Genomic DNA, 21,686 nt, shown 5'->3' on the forward strand with positions numbered 1-21,686 from the left:
CAGTCGTGCATATTTCACACCCCTTTCGCCCGTAAATACTCCAATAGACGTCTGGAGTGGGTGAAAGGTTAAAATCCGCCCGACCTTAGTAGGAAGAGATTCCTATGTAAAGCTCTGGTTTATTCAACGTTGAAGGATACAGTGTTCCAAAATATTGTGCATCTAATCTTTGTCTCCTTGGAGACCTACTCTGCAAAAACTGCATTTATACAATGTCAGTAGAAAATAACGGAACCACTGGGGCCGCAGCAGATGCGACTCAGCAAGGTCCTGAATACACAGACCCGGATGCTATTATCATCCCGGTCCACTTAAGAAGATCTATAACTTTAAAACTTATAGAAAACGGACTGACACCTCAAGGTGGTACAGTAATTTTCGTGATAGAGGCTCACGAGTATCGGCAGACAGAGGTATTCTATTCATGGATAAACTTTCCAGCGGTAAACGCTATAACACAAGAGTTTCACTATTACAAAATAGAGGAACCTCCGGGAGAGTACGCTCCTTTCGAGGAGATTGAAATCCCACTTAAATTTCAAGAGCACCTGCTCTGGTTTAATGGCGCCCTAAAACATACTGATCACATTACCAGGCTCGGTCCACTAGGTAGACCAGGAGCCACGTGGCCGGTTCTAGCCAGCTACACACCACATCCTGACATTATAAAAATGTCTAGAGAAGAGCTGTTAGTACAGCTAAACACATTAATAAAAATACATAGGCAATTAGTCCAATATGTAATACAGACTGCAACAGTCCAGCCAGCTGTTAATTCACACCAGCTGACCCCTCATCAGGGGAACACAAATAAAATTACACCACAGAACATACAGTCATGTCTTGGTAAAACACCCGTAAAACGGGAACAAATTCCTTTCTGGTTAGCCCAGAAAATCACTCAAATAGAGGCAGTATTTCCTGATACTACCCCTATTGAGAAACACAGAATCTTGACCATCTGCCTTCCTATGGGAATCGCACCACACGTGGAGGACTGTGACACTTGGGGTACAGTCTTTGCTTCCATTTACACAAAAACACACGGTGTTCCGTCCATGGCGGTAATACCAGACGTGCTAAAACAGATTCAAAATGAATTCGGTCCAGAACCAGCTTTAAATCTAGGTATGAAATTACTGAAAGACTTCAAGCAGGTCACGGCTATATTATTAGCCAATGTAAAGGGAGAAGCAGCATCTGTGGCGATTCGCCAGAAGTTGAGGGAAACAGATATAAAAGATCCTGTTGAGCTTGCCAAAATCATAGAAAAATGCTATGAAGAATTAGGTAGAGACAGCTTGGGTGGGAAACCAGTAAAACCCCAACTGCTCGAAAATCCTGAAAAATTATTTATTAAAAATAATTCAAACACTCCTAAAAAGAGCTGGGATGGAAATAAACAATCCACTCCCAAGGAAAAAGTTTTCCAGTCCAGAGGAAGGTCTCCTCGACGGAGGGAGAGAACTCCGACTCGAGAACGCCAGTCTCCCCAACGGGAGCCCTCTGAGAAAAGATATAACCTTAGAAATAGGGATAATCTGAAAAAACCTGATAGATATCAAAGTATTGATACACGTCCCTCTCGATCTTTTCCACAGAATTCGGAAAGAAGAGGACGGTCAGACCCAGGAGAGCACACCAAGTCCAAAGACAAGGAACCTGCTCAAAATAAGAAATCTCAATTTCAGAAAAAGAAGGTAGCCAGTATTAGAGTAATCAACCATGCCGAGAATACTGAGGACACAGTTGAAAAACGGGGAGTGGGCATTGACAATGTTGGACAGTGCAGCAGAAATCAGTATAGCGCGCAAGATCTTGATGAGTCATCTGGAGACAGTGGACACGAATGAATACATTCAGGTTGAAACTGCCGACACCAGACTTAGCGAGCCCCATAAAATATACGAAATAACATTGCGTATAGAGGGTGATAAGACTAGGAAAATTAAGGGTCTATTTTGGGATAAGCTCTCAAAAGGCTATGATATTCTGTTAGCTGAAAAAGATTGGCCCCCGGAGTTTGTCAGGGAGTGCCCTCGTGGCGAAGAAGTGATTATGCCTGCCTTCTCGAATCACATACCGATTCACAAAAAATACACATATGCAAGGAAATGGGCTGTAGCCCAGGCACCTGCATTGTATAAAAATCATGTAGGATGGGATGAGGATTCACCGCCTCACAAAATCCAACTAAAAAGTGAACCAACTGCCCAACGGCAGTATCCCATAAAGCAAGAAGCTAAAAAAGAGGTCAGGGAGATCTTAGATCAACTTGAGTACCAGGGGGTGATTGAAACATGCACCTCTCAAATGAACAATCCTTTGTTTCCTGTCTCCAAGCCAGACAATTCATATCGTCTAGTTTTGGACTACAGACATCTTAATACATGTTGCAAAACTTTTGCAGTACAAAACTCGCATAGTGCAGCCCTAATGAATAACATAGTTAGGAAAAAATACAAAACGACATTAGACATTTCTAATGGTTTCTTTTGTCAAAACATTGCACCAGAAAGCAGATACTTGACCGCTTTCTCCGCATTTGGGTCACAGAAAAAATTCTGTCGACTCCCACAGGGGTTCAAGAACAGCCCAGGACTATTCTCAGCTAGGGTAACAGAGTTACTACAAATCTATGATGATGAAGCATTATCTTACGTAGATGATATTTATCTCACAGACGACGACTTGGATACTCACTTGAAAAGAGTGAACACCATTATACTTGGGTTCGCAGCAGAGGGTTACAAATTCAACTTTAAAAAGTCCCGAATTGCCCATCTGACAGTACTGTTTTTAGGGTACGAATTATCAAGTGAAGGGAAAAGCCTAGCGGACAACTTCTTAGAGAAGTGCGCTGTACTCCAAGCTCCAAAAACGCTGAAGAATTTACAATCAATACTAGGTTTTCTGAATTTCGGAAGAACTTACATACTAAATTACGCAGAGAGGGTTAAACCTCTCTACGAACTAATAAAACCTGATTTAAAACAAATCAATTGGACTCAAAAACACACAGAAATTTTGAGATCACTGCAAACAGACATGTTAGCAAAAACAAAATTAGATACACGTGACAACACGATCGATCTTGTAATCCGAGTCATCCCAGGAAGATGCGGATTCACGTACCTGACCTCTAATGAGGGAGAAAAGGTACCAATTTCAATTAAATCTCACTTGTACACACAAGCAGAAAAAACATTCAGTCACACAGAAAGAACTGTGAACGCAGTGCAAATCGCATTAGCAAATGAACGAGAACTAGCACACGGCAAACGGATTAATATCCTTACAGCGGAATCCGCCTTCGAGGCGCTATTCAGCTCAGTAAACCTGCCTACAGTGTCACTGGATCCAAAATGGATACAGTGCATAGATTCTCTAGGAGCGGAAGACGTGAAATACTATTTCGCCCCGCAATACGAAGAACTGAATGATTTAGAATATGAAGAAGAATATACTCTGCCAATCGAAATCCTGCCTCTCCCACAATACGCATGTATAATCTATACAGATAGCTTTGTACAGCATTTCAACGTAGAGAGAAAATCCTACGATGCAGCATGTGCGATTATTAAAGGTCGTTGGCTGTGCGGTAAATTCAGACCGAAAGTAACAAAAACTGAATCAGTAAAGTACTGTTCGGTTCAAAGAACTGAAATCAGGTCTTTAAAGATGGCGCTAGAAAATGCAGAACGCGAATTCCCCACACTTATAGTGTGCGATTCTCATTTTTGCGTCAATTCTTACAACAACAAACTGCAGAGTTGGATCGAAAACGACTACAAAGATGACACAGGTGCCACAATAAAGCATAAATTGCTCTGGAACGAGGTAGCTCTTTTACACAAAGAACTACAAAAGACTCACGTGATTCACGCACAGAGTCTTCAACGTGATGGCGTTCACGTTGCAGGGAATTCATTGGCTAAATACAGCCACCGCGGAAGCAACTAAACCGGCTTCCGTAGCCACAAAAAAGCGTACAGATAAGTATATAGACGGGGAAACCATGCTGGCAGTAAAAACGACCGTACAAGGCGACTGTGCAGCACTACCCGTAAACTATCCACTCAATTATGCATACATAATCGATGCAAACTCCGTTCCTTTTGCTCGAATCCCTGGAGTGGGGGACAGAGTAATTCCAAACATGAACAGGAGAATATTTTTAATAGCAGACGCACACATGGGTTTGGGTCTAAGGCACAGAGAGATCAAGGAATCACTGACTGAATTACAATCAGTATTCTGGTGGCCGGGAATGAGTGTAGAACACCAAATATATGCAAACAACTGTGAAAACTGCAATAGGGATCGCAGTAGCGAACCTTGCTACCGGCTACCAATCAGAAAGAGCGTAACGCTGCCTACACCCCGTCCTGCGTCCTATTAATAGTTAAGACGAAATGCATTTAAAAAAAATGAGGCCTCCAGCGCTCGGCTGACGCTAGAAAGGTTATAAAAGATTTGCGAGTCCATATCGGCATATACGCAATTACCACGTTCCGTTCTGACCAGGGTCCTGCTTTCAGCTCTCGAGCCTATAAGGAGGCCATGGCCAGCATGGGAATTGGGTTGCGGTATTCTTGTCCGTCGCACAAGTGTGGTAGAAAGAAAAAACCGGGACATAAAGCAATCTATAACAGCGAAGGTATTAGGTTCAGGCGCTGGGTGGGTCAAACATTTAATAAGTGTCCAGACTAGTCTTAACAACATGCCAAGAAATTCTCTAAAAGGTTTCAGCCCATACGAACTATTGTTCGGAATAAGAATGAACGTTCAGGACCTCGATAGTCAGATGTCAGTGGTACAAGCAGAAACAAAGCAGTTTGAAGTAAAAGACCGTTTGGCTGTTTTACAGGAACTGAATGAAACAAGAAAATCATTAAGCAACATAAAGTTAAAGCAACAGCCAAATACCACTGACGAGGCACCACCCGCAACAGCCCCAGCAAGGCCTGTTTGGATTCCAAAGATTGGGGATCTAGTCAGAGAAAAGATCGCGGTTAAGAAGGAATTTGGGCCTTCTTACAGAAAAGCAGTACCTGTCTTAGCAGTCACCGGAACAAGATCAGTTGTGCTACCGCCCCTTGCTGGTAAAAAGGAGAACAGAGTCGTGTCCATCGATCTGGTAAAACCACAAGCATGTGGCCTATAATCAACAGTAGGCCCAGTGGACTCCCAAGAAACAACAGAATACCCAAACTTGCAACAATCCAAGAGGTTCAAACTGAAAGACTAATCACATTCGATCAGCCTGCAGTGCACAATGAAGGACTATGCAATAATGCCATGGAACTCGTGCCTCTTGAAACACAGATTGAAACAGTTCGTCAAGAAACAACACCAGTCTACAATGATGTGGCATCAGAAAGTGCTACCGAGAGACAGATTGAAAAAACAATCCCATCAATTGACAGAACTGCCTCTGGTTATTTCATCAACTTCGACAACTTCTCTGAAGATTTAAACGACCCGGAAGTGATGCCAGAAACAAAAAAGTATTCTAAAGAAAATACAACAGGACTCCTTCAACAAATCAAAGAACTATATCTGGATTCACCGTTGATTGAGCATTGGATCATCTCAGGGGTATTCATACTCCTACTATGCCTAATTTTAGTTTTAATTTTAGGAAAGTTCATTACAATTGAATGGACACAGCAAGTCAGAACATCAACCTAGTCCTGAAACCACACAGATCATCCCACGTGAAGAAAAGAGAACTGTCAACAGTAAATGTCACAGCAATTCCAATACCTGGTGGGGTAGTATGGGAGAAAACAGACTATGAGATCTATGGTCCGGTTGAAATCCTGAAGTATCCTCATCAACTAAAGGTTTCCTTAAGTGACTTTTTGACACCAAGTACATTCTCTGATGATTGGGACTTTAACAGTATTAATGACATGATGTCTGATTTAGTAATGTCAGCTAGATTCACAGATCATGATTATTTACAAGGTTCATCTAGTTATGAGCAGTTATTCTGTTACACCCACTATAGGGATCATTACTTGCATAAATCTGCACAGCCTAGAAATGTTTTTATGTATAATCAATGGGAACATTGTTCTACACCACCTAAAAGCAGTTCTAAAGCATTTTTTGAGAAATTCAAATATTTTTCAGGGTTTAACACCAGTGATGCAGAAACGTTTTATTATAAACTGTTAGATAAAACAGGAATGAAAACAATGCTGACAAATTCTAAATTGATATATTCAGAAGCATTTTATGACAAAATGATGACATTTGGTTTTGATTATTGGAAAAATAATATTGAAACGAAATCAATTTGGGGTACAAAAGATTGGCAGGTGCAAGGCATAGAAGCACTATTTAGAACCTGCATGATACCAGAACAAATGTTATTTCTAAATGACACTGTACACCAAACATCTTGTCTTGGCCTAGCTAAGAACAAAGAAATGAAAGCACCGTCTATACCAAAGCCAATACCTGAAAATGCAACAGCTGATATTGAGTTAGACGTGTCACAAATTTTACATTTCAACAGAACACATCCTGATTGGAAAAAGTGGTTAATCTGGCCTACAGACACAAATAGCTGTCAAGATAGATTCCTGAATAAAACACAGGGTTTAAAAATGACCAGATTAGACTCGAGATATTCCCAGAGACAACATCCAGGAATTATAACCACATACAGTGTAGGGAAACTCTGCCTAGAATGGCTAACTACATCCACACTGGCTGAAATTAAGCAACACTTGTCTTTATTAAAAGATGGTGCTGATTTGCGCGATTTCATTCTTGGACCACGCAAACAGCGTCAAAAGCGTTTCATAGCGACCAGCATCTATGCTGCTTACAACGAGGCTTGGAAAGTAAAGCAAATTGAAACTGCTGAAAAGATACGAGAAATTGATCGTATTAATTTGGAAAAATAACTTTCTGTGGTAGACAATGGGTTAATGACTCTGTCTTCCAGAATATATTCTTTGGACAATATTGTATCCTCTGCCTTTGATGTGATAGACAGAGATTTGCTAATGTTACAACATGGCCAGTCTCAATTACGCTCTATTATAGAACTAGGCTGGACGCTGCAAAATCTTCGTTCAGGCTATGTGCCTTGGCGTTTAATCAACACGACGTCATTATTTTCCATTTTTAACCTTACTGATAAACAGATCAGTTTGGCACAGAAAGGAGCAGACTATACAATCTTGAGCATCGAGAAACTCGAGAGATTACCATTGACAATGTCAGAGAGCCCTGTCATTGAATGGATAATACACGGAATTATCACAATTCCGATAACAACTTTCCGATTTCATAAATGCCTTGAATACATACCTGCTGGCCAGTATGAACAATTGGGTAAGGGATATGTTAAATCCGAATGGAAATTACCATACACTCATTCTTGCTATAGTGACAGCGACAAAAATGTATTTCTTAGTGGTGACAACTGTAAACACTCACTAAGCGGTATACTTTTGTGTCAGGGTATTAATTTACACGGAGCATGTGATGGCAATTCAAACAACCTTTCATGCCACCAGCTAGTCACACCTGCAACTCAGATCGAGCCCTTCTTTATGCAACTCGCAAACGGGAGTTACATTCTAAGAACGGATCACAGGTGCTGTGGCCTCGCGCCCGGAAAAAGTTATCTAGTACAAGTAACGTCCATGGTCAAATGTTGCATGCAAGCATTGTTCCCGAGCGGGCCTCCAGACATAGTGACTCCCCTCTGGCCTCGTCTGAATCTCTATTCTATACGAATTGATACATTAAGCAAAATGAAATCTGTGCTTTTACAGACAACAGTGCCTATAACGTCATCTAAAGAGACGTATGATCTTCTAGTCGCAAGGACGGCTACTGAGGTCCATGACCTTTTATCAACAAATTGCCCCGTGCATTTCGTACAAATGCTCGACCAACTCCTTAACATGTCTAGTGCTACAAGCATCCCAGGCATATTTAAGACAGTCTTTACGGGACTGCTAACACCCTTCCAGGCAATTTTTGGAATCTTTCCTAATTTTGTGCACTCCATCTTTGGTGGTATTCCACTATTTTTTGGACTCATCGCAGGGATTCTATTTTTGACCCTTCTGCTACGTTATGGCAAACCTCGGCTCAGACATAGCTCCCATGGGAATGGAAGAAACAATCCTAGCAATGCGCTACAGGGACAGGATAACTAACGTCCTCGGATTGGCCAGGCTGAGAGATCTAAACATGACCTGGTTCCTTTCATTCAGACCAATATGGCAAAATTGCATTTTACCTGTGCTACGGTGTATGCTTTGCGGCGATGAATGCGTGTTGGACATCTGTCTTTCACTTCCATCAGCAGTACCAACGGACGTCGATACTTTGCTAAGTCCAATAACGGCTCACGCATTGTGTTGTCCCCAGCGGCTACCAATCCTGATGACGGCATTCGTGGAGACTCCTGTACTACAGCCAAGTGGTAACAGTGGAGCGAGTGACAAAAGCAACATCATCCAGGTACAACGTTCTGTGAGCAGGGCTGGTCCTGTCTTCGATGACAGCAATCATTCTCACACCTGCCAAGTTACAGCGCTATCTAATTTGGTTGAACTATCACCTGATTTTGTAGACCAATTCTTTGCGAGCCTGTCTGATACGATGTTCTCACCCACAGAGAAACAATAACTTTTGAGAAGCTTTCCGACACACAGCGTTCCAATGAACTCTGAATTCGGCCTTCAGTTTTGATCAACATAAAACTGCCAGGAGCTTTGGTAAACTGATTTTTTCTTTGAATTGGACAATTTTAAAAAATATTGACCCTCTCCTTTTGGCACGAACAATTCTTTGCTTAACGTAAAAACTATTCTTAGAGAACAGAAGCTTCACACTTCTATTTCTAAAAACACATCTAGAGACATAACAACATAACACCAGCCTCTAGCACACATATTATTACAATGCATTTTTATGTGATGATTTATCTCGCATTTCTTCTGTCAGAGATACTTCATGTGTAATTCTTTATGCATAATCGTTCATTGATTTCATATGCAATACCTTTTGAATGATTACTATGCTTTAAAAAACGTACAGTACCTAAATTCCATGTATTACAAGTACGCCTATTTCGAATGCATTTATGTATTTTGGGGTGGGCTATGTTACACCATGTTACACATGCATCTAATTGCTTAGTTTTAGTAATTTTGATGGACATGAATTCGTGGAGTGGGTGTCATGTGCTTATCTAGGTTCCTGATCGATACTGTGACCTTATGCCCCTATTCGGCTATAAATCCATTTATTCCCTATATTGGCATAACCGTTCAAGTGCGATTTTCTGTAAAGTCATCTCTGGCCTCACACGAGCAGAGCCACAGAGCCACATTCCAGCATGACTCTCTGCTACTTCCTTTGCGACCAATTAGTGCAATGACAGAGCAGCAGTCACTATCTGATATTCCTAGATAACACTCCGAGTTCTTCAACAAGATAAAAACTTAGCAAACCTGGAAATCCCCGCTTGCTATGTTTTGATTAGTAATGGAACTCTAATGAGCAACTGATAACTATCACTTCCTAGTGACATCTTTAATTGACGTCTTATGTCCAGCAAACTTGCGTCAAACCCGGCACCTGTCAGGTATAAATATTACCAACGTTGCCTTAAGCAATGAGCGAACATGTTGCTGATGCCAGCTGCCTGCATGACCCCGTGTTGGTAAAAACTAGCACTCTGTCGCTGCAGCCTGCTATCCTGTGGTGGTGAAGCTACTGATTACCATTATCGCCGCTACAGCGCGACCTATGGTGCAGTACGCTTGAGGAGCCGTGCAGCCGTCCTCTGCGAAGACATCCAGCCCAGCTGCCCGCAGACGCTGTCACCCCTCCTTCCTCGACGCGCTGAGAGAAGCCGCTGCCTTTCTCGTGCAGAGAAATCCAGTCCCGGCGCTTCCAGTTTACCCTCGCAGGTGACTGGGATATCGAGAGAGACCCCTGAAGGAGATACCAATCCTCCATCATTCTATTCAGAGGTATGGTGTTGACTAAACCCTTAGACGAGAATTCTTGAAACAAACCTTGGCAAAACCAACTTAACTTAAGCTACTTACTTACTCCCCCTTCTCACGTGTTAGGCTTAGGTCAGGCACACTGGGGTAGGCTTAGTTAGAAGCACCAGTTGAGTATGTTAGCCTAATGTATATATGACTGTATATATGTTTTATTACTTTTAAACCATTGTATGGCTAAGAAACCATATCAATGCTTTTACAGTTCTATTTCGCTATTCTTATCTTACTGTACGTACTTTTCATAACAACAGTTATTGCAATTGTGGCAATACATTTCTCTTGTACGAGAAGAAAGACTGTTCAATAAATGTTAACCTTTATTGATACACGCCCGTCTCTCTATTCTCTACATACTGTGAAAGTAAACTGCACTAGACTGACTGAGTGAAATCTATGTCTATTGTTTCACACGACCCTAGAGATCGACTCTTGATCTGAGGAGCAAAGTTGTCATGTTGCACGGTTGTTGGAAAGCTGAATCCCTTCTTGTCTGTGCCAAGGAAGCTGATCACTTCCTATGCAGAGAAGAAAGTTTCCAGTGACCTCTGAGCTAGTTGGTAACACAACCCAATTAAGTTTAGCATAGTCAGTGGAGGCCTGGAATATAAGCAGTTCCACGTCGATACTACTGTTTATGTTATTCCAATGCGCAGGGCCTAGTGGGAAACTAGGAACTACACTACACGTCTTTACATCGACTTGCGCTAGATGGCGTGCTAACATTACAAATAGTGCAGTTTACTACCCCCAACACCTTCTCTACTGTTAAGTGGACTGGAGTTGGAATAGTAAATTACACTTTTCTAAAGACTTGCGTTGTTGTACTGACTCGCGTTGTTACGTCATACATCCAATGGAGGAGATGGTTATTCAATAAATCTATTTTCCATTGCAATCCAACTGTCGCTTGACAGTCTAACTGTTCCTTAAAGCATTCCATTTTTCAGATCTCTGGAAGGTAGTCATAGTGAGACCTCGGTTTAAGAAACCTACCCTTGGAGTAAACCGCATGAACAGGAGAGCTGATGCATTGATCTCTTACAGGGGCAAGCCTCTTGAAAAAGCTGCCTAGTGTCAGCTTCAGGACTTTCCATAATCTAATGACCTGATCAATTGGCAACAAGCAGTCATTCTTTTCGGTCATATCACAGAGCTGATGCGGCCGACAAATGTAGCACCATTTGATAACACAGACCACAACATCTTGCTTAAGATCCTGGAAGCTGAAGGTAACACCGGTGAAATACTGAAATGTATAAAATCTTTAATTTTGGAAAGACCACAAGTGGTTACTCTTCCCCGTACTTTTTGAAGGCATACAACAGATCTTGCCATTTCTGTTTAACGTGTACATACACGTGTTCTGACCAAAACAGAGATCTTAATTACTTCTGCTTAGTTGGTCGCAGAATGGGACAGGATGATATGGTCTGATATAATGGGCAGCTCCCCAGATGCTACAATAATGGTGCCGAATTTAGGAGTCCTCTTGATAGAACCCTGTTCCTGGAAGCCCAATCTATGAGTGCGGCCCGTATCTGTTGAACCAGTTACGTCTTCTAAAATAAATTATAACAATTTTATCTAGAACAGATTTAGATGAGTAGTCTATCAGAAGTGGGGATCAATTTGATCTTTAGGTTTAGCACTAGACAATATTTTTAGCATTTGCGGGAGTCAGCCACCATAGCGAGAAAAAGTGCCTGAAATGTCATCAGCAGGCAGCTACATAGTATGCACCTGGAGAAAATTATGTTGAAAGTCTGACTCCCACTTGTCAATCATTTTGCTATAGTCTCTAACACTGTATTATAATGGGCAAAGACAAAGTCACACAGAGGGAATACTCGTTTATTATAAGATAAAATGTCCGTCACAGAAGAAGCAATAGAATTATTAGTATTTCTTTGTGTTTAAAGACAATATATTTTTAGCTACAACAGTTAGCAATTCTTAAAAAGAGAAACCACTGCCAAACAAGAAAGAAATATACAGCTGTTTCGAGCAATGCAAGATTTCCAGGAAAACCTAAGCGTTCTCAATAAATAGCAGTATTGCTGAAATATATATAAACTAGCAGCCCGTCCCGACGTTGTCCGGGGTTGAAAATGAATGTTATCTTTTTTGTTGTGTGTCCCAGTGAGTCTTAATGATTGTTTTGCATGAATGTGCGTTTGAGGGGTGTTTCCGTTGCCTGTGCGTTGTCGTTGTATTGATTATCGAGGGTTGGTTTGTGTGCCTGCGCGTAGCCCGTGTATTTAGTGCCTTTGTTGTGTGTGCATGATGAATTTTTATATTTGTGTGGCGTCAATGTGCGTTAGCGAGTGCTTGTTTGAGTGCCTCTGAGTTGCCCGTCTCTTTACTTTCTTCATTGTGTGTGCATGTTGATTTTGAATGTTTTTCCGGAGTGACTGTGCGTGCGTGATGAAAGTGCCTTTGCTTGTGCTGGTTTGAATGGTAGCGTTTTTTCCTTTTTTTCTTTGTACTTGCCTGGCTCGGTGTAGCCGTGTGACGGAGCCGTTTGGAGTCATTCGCAAAGTGGCCAAAAACAGTTAAAGTTTCACGTCATGGCGGAGCGTCAATGTTTCCGGAAGCCGCGTTTTTTTTCTTACTTACTTGTATTGCAAACCCCTCTGACAACGCTGACACGTCCAATCATGAGAAAGGTATGTTGTTGCGTGCTTGCTGTTGGTAGCTGCGCTCCTTTTTATGCTAATCAATATTGTGGGATTGCATATTTTTGTTAGTACGCAGCGATTTACAGGGCCATATGAATAACGTTGTGTATGATTTGGGGCTTGCATATTGTTGTTTGTACATGGATATTTACACCTCCCTATGTCGAAAGTTGCGCATGAAGCGACGGCGCTTCATTTGTAGTTCGCACCCATTTACACACCCATATGATTGACGCCCACGATACGCCCACATTGATTGATTGTAGTACGTGGCCATTTACTACACCATAATGCCACGTCGCGGCCATTTACTATAGCATAACGCTCCACAACCACGCCCACGACACGCCCACTGTAGTGAAGGTGGCGAACTTGGAGCATGATGAGACGCCACACGCCACGCCCCCCGATCACCCACACGACACGCCCACTTGGGTTTAAGACGACAACGCCCACAAGGGACTACTTTACCCCCCTATGTTCTTTGACCTTTCTAATGTATTTGGTGGCCAGATGTATAGTCTATGTCCATCTGCTGAAACTACCCTTTACAATGGTGTATTGGATGTTGTGATTGGTGCTGTACTTCTTGAGTTTACCCGCCTCAAAGGTTTCCATTTCTCTCTTTATAATAGTAGTATAGATGATTCGCTGACTATGGGAGTCTCAGCAACTCTTCACCATCTTGAACCGTGGATGACTCTCAACTGCCACCAGAGAAGAATACATTAAATGAAGAAACAATACGAGACATGGACTGCAATTCGCTTTGTTGGTAGTCAGATGGCAATTGTTAGGAGATTTAGCTGTAGCTATATATCCTATTGGTTGCAGACTGAAGTGGGTTAAACCTCATTGGCTGATGTGTTTGAAATTGAGATATATATATGTATATTAATGCTCCTACTCCTTCCAAAGGAATAAGCACTCGCGGGGTGAGTTCAATTGTTATTTATTCTTAATGATGCGTGCAGACGCAGACGTTTTGGCTGTCGCATTTGTTGGACAACATTGACAAAGGCGACAGCCGAAATGCAACTGTGTGTCTGCACGCATTGTTAAGAATAAATAACTATTGAACTCACCCAGAGTGCTTATTCCTTTTTGAAGGAGTAGGAGCAATAATTTATTTCACAGGTACACCCCTGTGACAACCGCACCCTCCCGAGAGTGCGCAGGAAAAGGTGGCAAGGAGCACTGATATATATATATATATACACACACACACACACACCATGCACAAAAACAAAGGGCGATCTGTTCTGAGTATTTTCAAAAGGTTGTCAGTCTAGTTGCTAATGGACCCACAATACAGCAATATAGTAGAATGACATCACATATAAGTAAAGAAGAGGCCACTGTGGAAGGTGTCCTGCTGAAATGCGTCAGCAATATCAATTTAGCAATGTAAATTTAAGGAAATGGATGAAACAACTTGTGGATTGGAGAGTGGGTTATGATACCCAGAGCTGGTGCTCTCTCGATTTCATTGCAAATGTTGCAGTAATATTATCAGTTATGTCATAGAAGAGGTCATCAGGGATGCAATATGTGTTGTAATTAACAGAGCATGTTGAGGGTGCGAGTTATAGTAACCTTAGGGCATGAGTTATAGCTACTTGAGATTAACTATAACTGGTGAATTTCAGTGGTTTCGTATGTTTAAAAAGTTACGTAGTCCGTAACATTTTCATTTAACTATAACTTTACTATAAGCCTTGTTTTTTTCAGTGAATTTCTAGGGCTTTTTTTATGTAATATTTTAAGTATTTTAAGTAATATTTTATTACCATACGGAAAGCCAACCCCCGCAGACGGCCAACTCCACACTGCAAACGGCCGTCAGCCATGCACATGGGGGTTGGCTGGGGACCACGTCCTCATGGGCCAAAACATATATTTTTAAGAGGAGCAGGCGCGTGGCACCCCTCCCCAAACCACTATTGGCCCCAGGGAAACCATTCAATGGGCCTTTTAAAAAAAAAAAAAGGGGAGTGGACATGCAGCACCCCCAACCCCCCCCCGCCACCCCCTCCAAGCCCTTAGTGGCCCCGGGGACCCTATCTCAAGGGGCATGAGGTGCTTGTGGGCGAGCAATGTGAGCTCCCCTGCCACCAAAAACGCAGGCAGAGAAACAAAGGTGTGCTCCTACTGCCTGCATTCCTGATAGTAGGAAAGGCATGTCTGCTCCCACCTAACAGAATGCCTGTGTCTGTTTTCCACCAGTTAGGATACTCAAATTGTATATATTCGACATATTTACTACAATTGAGGTATAGTGTTCCACAATAAACCTTGAGGGAGGTCAGTGTTTACACAGCCGAAGGCTGAAGGCTTTATGGGTGCTGTGACCACTCAATGGCTCCATAGAGGAGACTGTAGTCTGTGCAGTCCATTTTCATATAACAAACCCAAAGTGCAGGATTGTTGAGAAGGCAAAAATGCAGCACAGCCTTTCAGGCAATATGTAACAAGGATGACAATAAATACCTTTTATTTGATCAATAAATAAATAGAGGGTGAAAGGGGAGTGGCAACTCTCATTAATACAAATGTAAGACAAAAAGATACTAAGCAGTTTACTTAATGTATTTCCCATTGGTGTCAAAGGCCTTAATTTTCAGCACAGACGAATGTGGAATAGTTTTTTTAAAATTTCATAGCAGTTTGAGGATAATGAAAGAGTTTCAAAACATTAATAGGAATCAATATTCCAGGTGCCCTATGTTTACTGAAGAAGTGAAATCCTTTTGTGAAAGATTACCAAACAAATGACTGTAACCCTAAATTAAGATACTAACCAGTTTCTTTAAATACTGATATAAACATAAGTACCTCAAGTCAGAAAATGTTGGCACTCTGCCGTTCTAAATTCATCCCAAATTAGAAGTTTATGTATTTGAAAAGTGTGTTGTAAGATTTCACACATTCATGGAAAATTAAGTATCCAAAGCCTAGCACTGTTTTCAGTTACATGCATTACACCTAGCACGGTTTCAGTTACATGCATTACGCCTAGCACGGTTTCAGTTACATGCATTACGCCTAGCACTGTTTCAGTTACATGCATTACGATTTCTGCCAATTGGACTCAACCAAATAAAATATTAAAATACATGATATGGTGTAAGAGGTAATTAAAGATTAAACACAAGGCATCTTTATCTACTACTGCCTAGGAAGAGCAGGAAATCTGTAGGCGAGTAAAGATTATATGAATTTAAAATGAGAATTATCTGACACAATTATTTGTAATGTAATACTGCGGATTATAAAGAGAATGTGTTTAGTACATAGCATAAATATATTGCAACTAGGTAAATGTTGTTCAAACACATAGCGCTACGTATTTGAGTGTTGTAATAAATACAGGACAATAACCCCTTCAATGTAATAGGCTGCAGAATCACAGGCCTGTGATGTGATTAATATTCAATATATTCCCACAATTTCAGACTAACATACAGCTAACGAAAATGTTCAAGTGCCAACTACCAAGCAAGAAAGAAATGTAGTTTCTCTTGTAGGACTGGTGCTTACCTTGCTAGGTTTGTCGGTCTGAGGATCAAAGACCTTCTCGCAGAGCCTTAGACCGGTTTCCTGCCTCAGCTGCTGCAGGTACGCCCTCATCACCTCTACAGATACACAAGATGGAACGTAAGAGGAGCAGTCCACCAGCACTGGCTGATATCACAATCAGGTAAGTGCTTACCTTCTCAACAAGCACATACCGGGCACACAAAAGCACTAGGAACATCACATGGCATTAGTTCTTACGCAATCTACCAAATGCTATGTTTCGTTGGAATAAAGTTATTTACATCTGTAAACATTCACAAAACGAATCACTCAACAATCACAAAGGCTCGGTTCCCAGTGGCAACACAGCAAACGCTCCCACAAATGCAAATTAAGGTGAACGTTGACTAACTGGCATAAGGAACTTGAGAAACAGATATCTTTATAATTTCAAAAAACATCACAGTTTTCCCATTAAAGATGTCGAAGGAGAACAAACATGACTTCAACAAAGGCCCACCACCTCACCGTCTTCCTGTTTGTTTGCAGGCTTGCTGTACATTGCATTGAGTGGGAAACCAGGCTCCCCTGGAATGGGAAACTGTGTAATTCCCAATGTGTACATTTCTTTCTCTCCCTGGCCTTTGGAATTACACTAGAAAATATAAAATAATTGAAGAAGTTAAAAATCCATTCACGTCTCTATACGAGAAAAACATCATCATTCTCTCTAAAAAAAATAGAGAATGTCAACGCAGTACAGTTTTGGATTCATCGTAAGTTTAACATCTTGGCCGCCAGCAAAATCAGTAATTATTTTTATGAAACGTGAAGGACATATAAATCTTAAAAATCAAAGAATACTTCAAATGTAGCACCTTTTTACCCCCAAATGTCGCACAAAAGAGGAGGGCAAAATATATGGCATGGGCGCCTGTCAATCAATAATTAAGGACAATGTATAAACATTTCCATGCTTCAGTCCTTGCACAATCAAGAGGTGTGCGTTGATTTCACTGATTATATGCAGCAAATCAATAGCGTATGCAAACACAGACAAAGCTCATGTTGGTTAATTTGCATAAGAGCATTAAGAAGCATTGGCAAAGAGCCAGACAGACTGGAGAGGTCCTTCAAAAATACTGCAGCTTTCCGAAACCTCATTCCAGTGAATGGGGGACACCCCTGTGGAATCAGATGACTGAACCGGACTGAAGAATGCACAAACGAATCGAATTGCATAACGGAACCATATCAGACACCTGAGGATACAATGGGTAAACAACCAATGCCATAATAGGCAGAAAACTGCAATCGGACAGCTTAACTGGCCCACATCCGACACTTGATAGCGCAACAGGCACCCATATTATATGTGATACTAAGGTGACACATCTTTGACTGCTACATTAGCGTGCTGCTGCTGCACAACAGTTATAACACACATTCAGTTGCAACAGGACAATGCTAAAATGCATTGAACATTTAATTTCAAAACTTACCTTTTGTAACTTTTTCAAGCATTCAGAAATGTAGAGTGTTATGTAGATCAGGGTTCTGTCTGCTTCGTTCTGTATTAACAAAATTAAAGTGTTTTTTCAGAATGTCGCATCACTCTTCCATTCAAACACAGTAACAGCTCATAAATTCTAGATCAACATTTTAAAAATATTGCATGCTTCAAATAATTTTCTCAGTGTAGCAAGCACTCACTTTCTATTTACCTACAAGCCCTTCTTGAGACATGGCTGGGACAAGCCTCAATTGCTTTGGGCTTCATTACTTATGATTAACTTTTTAAACAGCTCTAGGGGGACTGAAAGAGGCGATGGGTGTGTTACCAGCATTGATTCGGAATCCTAAATGTAAACATTTAACATTTAACAATTGAAACCAGTTTCAGCAATCTGATAATTTGCACTGCAGTTCTACTTTAACAGCCGCAAATCTTGTGTTATCCAGTAGATTTAACCCATAGCTACAAAGTAAGCCCGGGGGTGGGAATTGTTAGTGGCCAATCAACTAACAAGAATAGGGATGCAGGCTTTATTTAGTACAGGTTTCCCCAACAAGTAGCTTGTGAGCTAGTGTTACCTCTCCATCTACCTGTAACTAGCTCTCTGGTGTGCAGCTCAGCCTACTAAATAGGAACCTTCTGCTTGGCTGAATAAGTAGAAGTATACCAACATTGAAAAGTGTGTATCTGAGGAAAAAATAATAATAATAATAATAATAATAATACTGGATTTTATACAGCGCGAACAGCTACCTCGCTAGGAGGTGTCCCGGCGCTAGTAGAACACGGATGACCTGGGGCTAAATATAGGAAAGCTAGCGTGGCTGGGTGAAATGCCAAGTTTTTAGCAGTTTCTTGAAGCAGGGTTCAGAAGGGGCCTGTTGGATTTCTTGTGGTAGGGAGTTCCACAGAGCGGAGACGTTTGCCGAAAAAGTCCGACCGCCTAGTCGGGCCTTTTTCGTGCGCGGGACGGCCAATTGGACACGGCCGTTGGACCGTAGTGCGCGGGTTTGGGAGTATCTCGGGAGGCGGCTTTTCAGGTATTGTGGACAGGAGCCATGCAGAGATCTGAACGCGAGCGTCAGAGCTTTAAATTTTATTCTGCTGGCAACTGACAGCCAGTGCAGGGCTCGAAGATGCGGAGAGACTGACTGCTTGTATGTATTTTCAGAATACATAAGCTGACGTTTTGAAAATAATAGTTTAATTGCTCAAATATATTTAACGCTGGTATGTGAATGATACCTCATGTTGATTGGGGAAACCTATTGCAAATATCATTACTTTGGTGCCATGGGCATTGCAGCTATGGATGCTATGTATCACCCATGCAAAGGCATTCCAAACTGTCAAAGCCTCATTAGGTCTCACCTGTGTGAGCATGCGCTAGCACATGTGCTCTCGCTACACTTTTGTTTTCAATAATGGACTTGGAACCCACCCATTGCTTACCATTCACTGGCATGATTGCCGCTCTTCTTTCTGCCTTCTAATTGGTAGCACTTGCCACATGCCACTTCCTTTTCTCTCCATGGCGCACAGACAAAGCACAGATTAATTATGCTTTATTAGTGTCCCTCCGCTGTGATTAAGTTACTATTTCTTTTGGGAAAAAAGCAATATGACGCGGCCAATGCAGACTGTGTCACATCGCTTTTTCCAGAAGAAACAGTACCTGTTTTTACCCCCGTCTACCCACTCCCACCCACTCTACCATCCTGGTTTCTTCTCATCCGCCCTGTCTGTTTCTTCTCTCCCCTGTTCCTGTCTATTCTACGTCTCCCACCCGCCTCTGTCCCAGTTTATTCGCCCCTCCCGACAGAAGGAAAAAAAAAGTGCTATGATGGCCAATCCATTTTGTGTTTTTGTTTAAACCAACCTGTTTTCCACCCCCACCCGCCCCGTTACCAACCCCCACCTGAATGCCAAAGCCAATAGTTCACTCATGGGTGAGACATATTGGCTTTCCAATGCTGGTTTACATTACTGCTGGCAACTCTGCCTGATGTACGGAGATGATTACTGCATGTAATCTTGCATATGGAGGCCATTATTGTAATCTTGTCTGATAAAGTCTCTATCACAAGACTAATGATAAACATAATTATTACAGAAAAAATTGACGACCCCTGCTTTAGTGGATATGGAACTATTAATCAATCCAAAGGGCTTTCGCTGACGGGACAATCTAGTCATGTCGCTACGCATTCTTAGCTTATACACCTTTGAGACACCAGTGTGTATTTCAATTATCTATGCATTTGCAGAAGTAAAACTGTTAGCATGTTCTAATGCTGAAACGCTAAATATAGAGGTTATAAAAGGTTCCTCATTTCAAAGCTGAATTTTCACGTACATACATTCTATATGATGAAAATCAAGTTTTCAACATTAGTTTTAAAAGAGGAAGTGACTGGTTAAAGGAGGAAAGTGTATCCAATGCAAAACAAGATAACACCAAAGGGTTTCCCAAGGTAGAGAAGAGATGGGTTGAAAAGTGCACACACTCACCATAAATCCTAATGGCTTACCTTAATTTCATAGTTTTTGAAAAAGACATTTGCTTTGAAGTAATAAAGAGCCTCCTCGATGATATCTGTATCTTTAGCTGTAATAAGAAATACGAGGACAAAATTGTAAAATGTTTCTTTAACAAGTGAACTATTGAAAAAAAGCAGATTAAATGAAACGATGGCATTGAAACATTTTAACTACATGCAAAATGTAAATTTTTCACCCCAAAGTACAAGAACATAAAGTACCAAAGAAGGTGTACTTTCCAAAAACTGAACGCTAGTCACACATTTTAGGGGATTTTAATAAAGTCTACAAACTGCAAAAGACAGATTACCAAAGTGTTTCACAAACTATGTTTTTTCCTATCACATTCCGGACTATGTATTGGTAAACCCTTCATCAATATCTCAATAAAGCCAAAAGAGATACTGAAAAAATGTGGGTATGATTGTATTTTTTTAAACAAATATAGACAATATTTTGTCACATTTTTCAAATGGGCAAACGAATTTCAGAATACTAACAGTAAATTGTGCCTTGCATGTGTGGAGTATGGCATTACCGAATATTTTAGTTTTTTCCTATGAATGGAGTCTAACCAATCAAGTAGGTAATATTAACAGAGTTCATGAAATTGTGGCAAGAAGACTGTTTATAGTTCATCGTTGATTTGCGAGCTATCAAACTTAGGACTATGTGGAAAGTATAAAAACCATGGGCCACATGTATGACACATTTTAGCAGTCGCAAAAGAAGAATCAGGCCGTTTGCGACTGCTAAAGAGTTGTTTGGCACGTACTAACCCAATTTTGCGAGTCAGTAACCTATTATTGACTCTCAAAATAAGTTTTGTGAGTCTGTATTAGGAAGGGGCAATCCAAGGGCAATCCAAGAGCGTCCCTTCCTAATAGCACGTCGCAGGGGCATGTATGAATGTTTTGTGACCGGAATGCGGTCGAAAAACATTCATATTTTACCGACTCTGTGAAGGAGCTGTTAACCCATTTGTAAAAGGGACCCCACCCCTTTGTTAATGTGGGTGGCAACATTGTTTTTAAGCAAGTACATGCAAAATGCTTAAGTAGGCTACCTGTCTTTTGATTGCAGGTATTCGACCATGGGCTGTATTGAAATATATCTTAACTTCATAGCTTTAATATAAAGACATTCATGTTTCTAAGATTTGGTGCCAGACCGGCCTCATCTTGACTGGCTTGCTGGGAGTTAGTGCCAAACACTACGTGTGTTTTGGTTGCAGGTATTGGCACTGGGATGTATGGAAACAAGCCACAACCATATATTTTTAACCTCTACACATCCCTATGTTTCTATTGCTGCGTGTCAGACATTCACACTAATTCCTTGGCAAGGAGAACGCGCTCTTCCAGATGTCTATTG

At 41.3% G+C, this 21,686-nt stretch overlaps 1 protein-coding gene across 1 annotated transcript in view; it reads right to left on the bottom strand.

Moving 5' to 3' along the window:
• ARPC3 (actin related protein 2/3 complex subunit 3) overlaps window positions 1-21,686 on the bottom strand; it is a 43,925-nt gene that overhangs the window by 5,381 nt on the left and 16,858 nt on the right. The window contains exons 3-6 of the mRNA XM_086943016.1: window positions 20,303-20,379; window positions 17,758-17,826; window positions 16,784-16,910; window positions 16,277-16,371 (exon numbers count right to left, since the gene is read on the bottom strand). Coding sequence (XP_086799142.1) covers window positions 16,277-16,371; window positions 16,784-16,910; window positions 17,758-17,826; window positions 20,303-20,379 — 368 coding nt within the window. The remainder of the gene's footprint in view (window positions 1-16,276; window positions 16,372-16,783; window positions 16,911-17,757; window positions 17,827-20,302; window positions 20,380-21,686) is intronic.

This window comes from Lissotriton vulgaris, chromosome 11 (genome assembly GCF_964263255.1).
Source record: "Lissotriton vulgaris chromosome 11, aLisVul1.2, whole genome shotgun sequence".
Lineage (NCBI taxonomy): Eukaryota > Metazoa > Chordata > Amphibia > Caudata > Salamandridae > Lissotriton > Lissotriton vulgaris.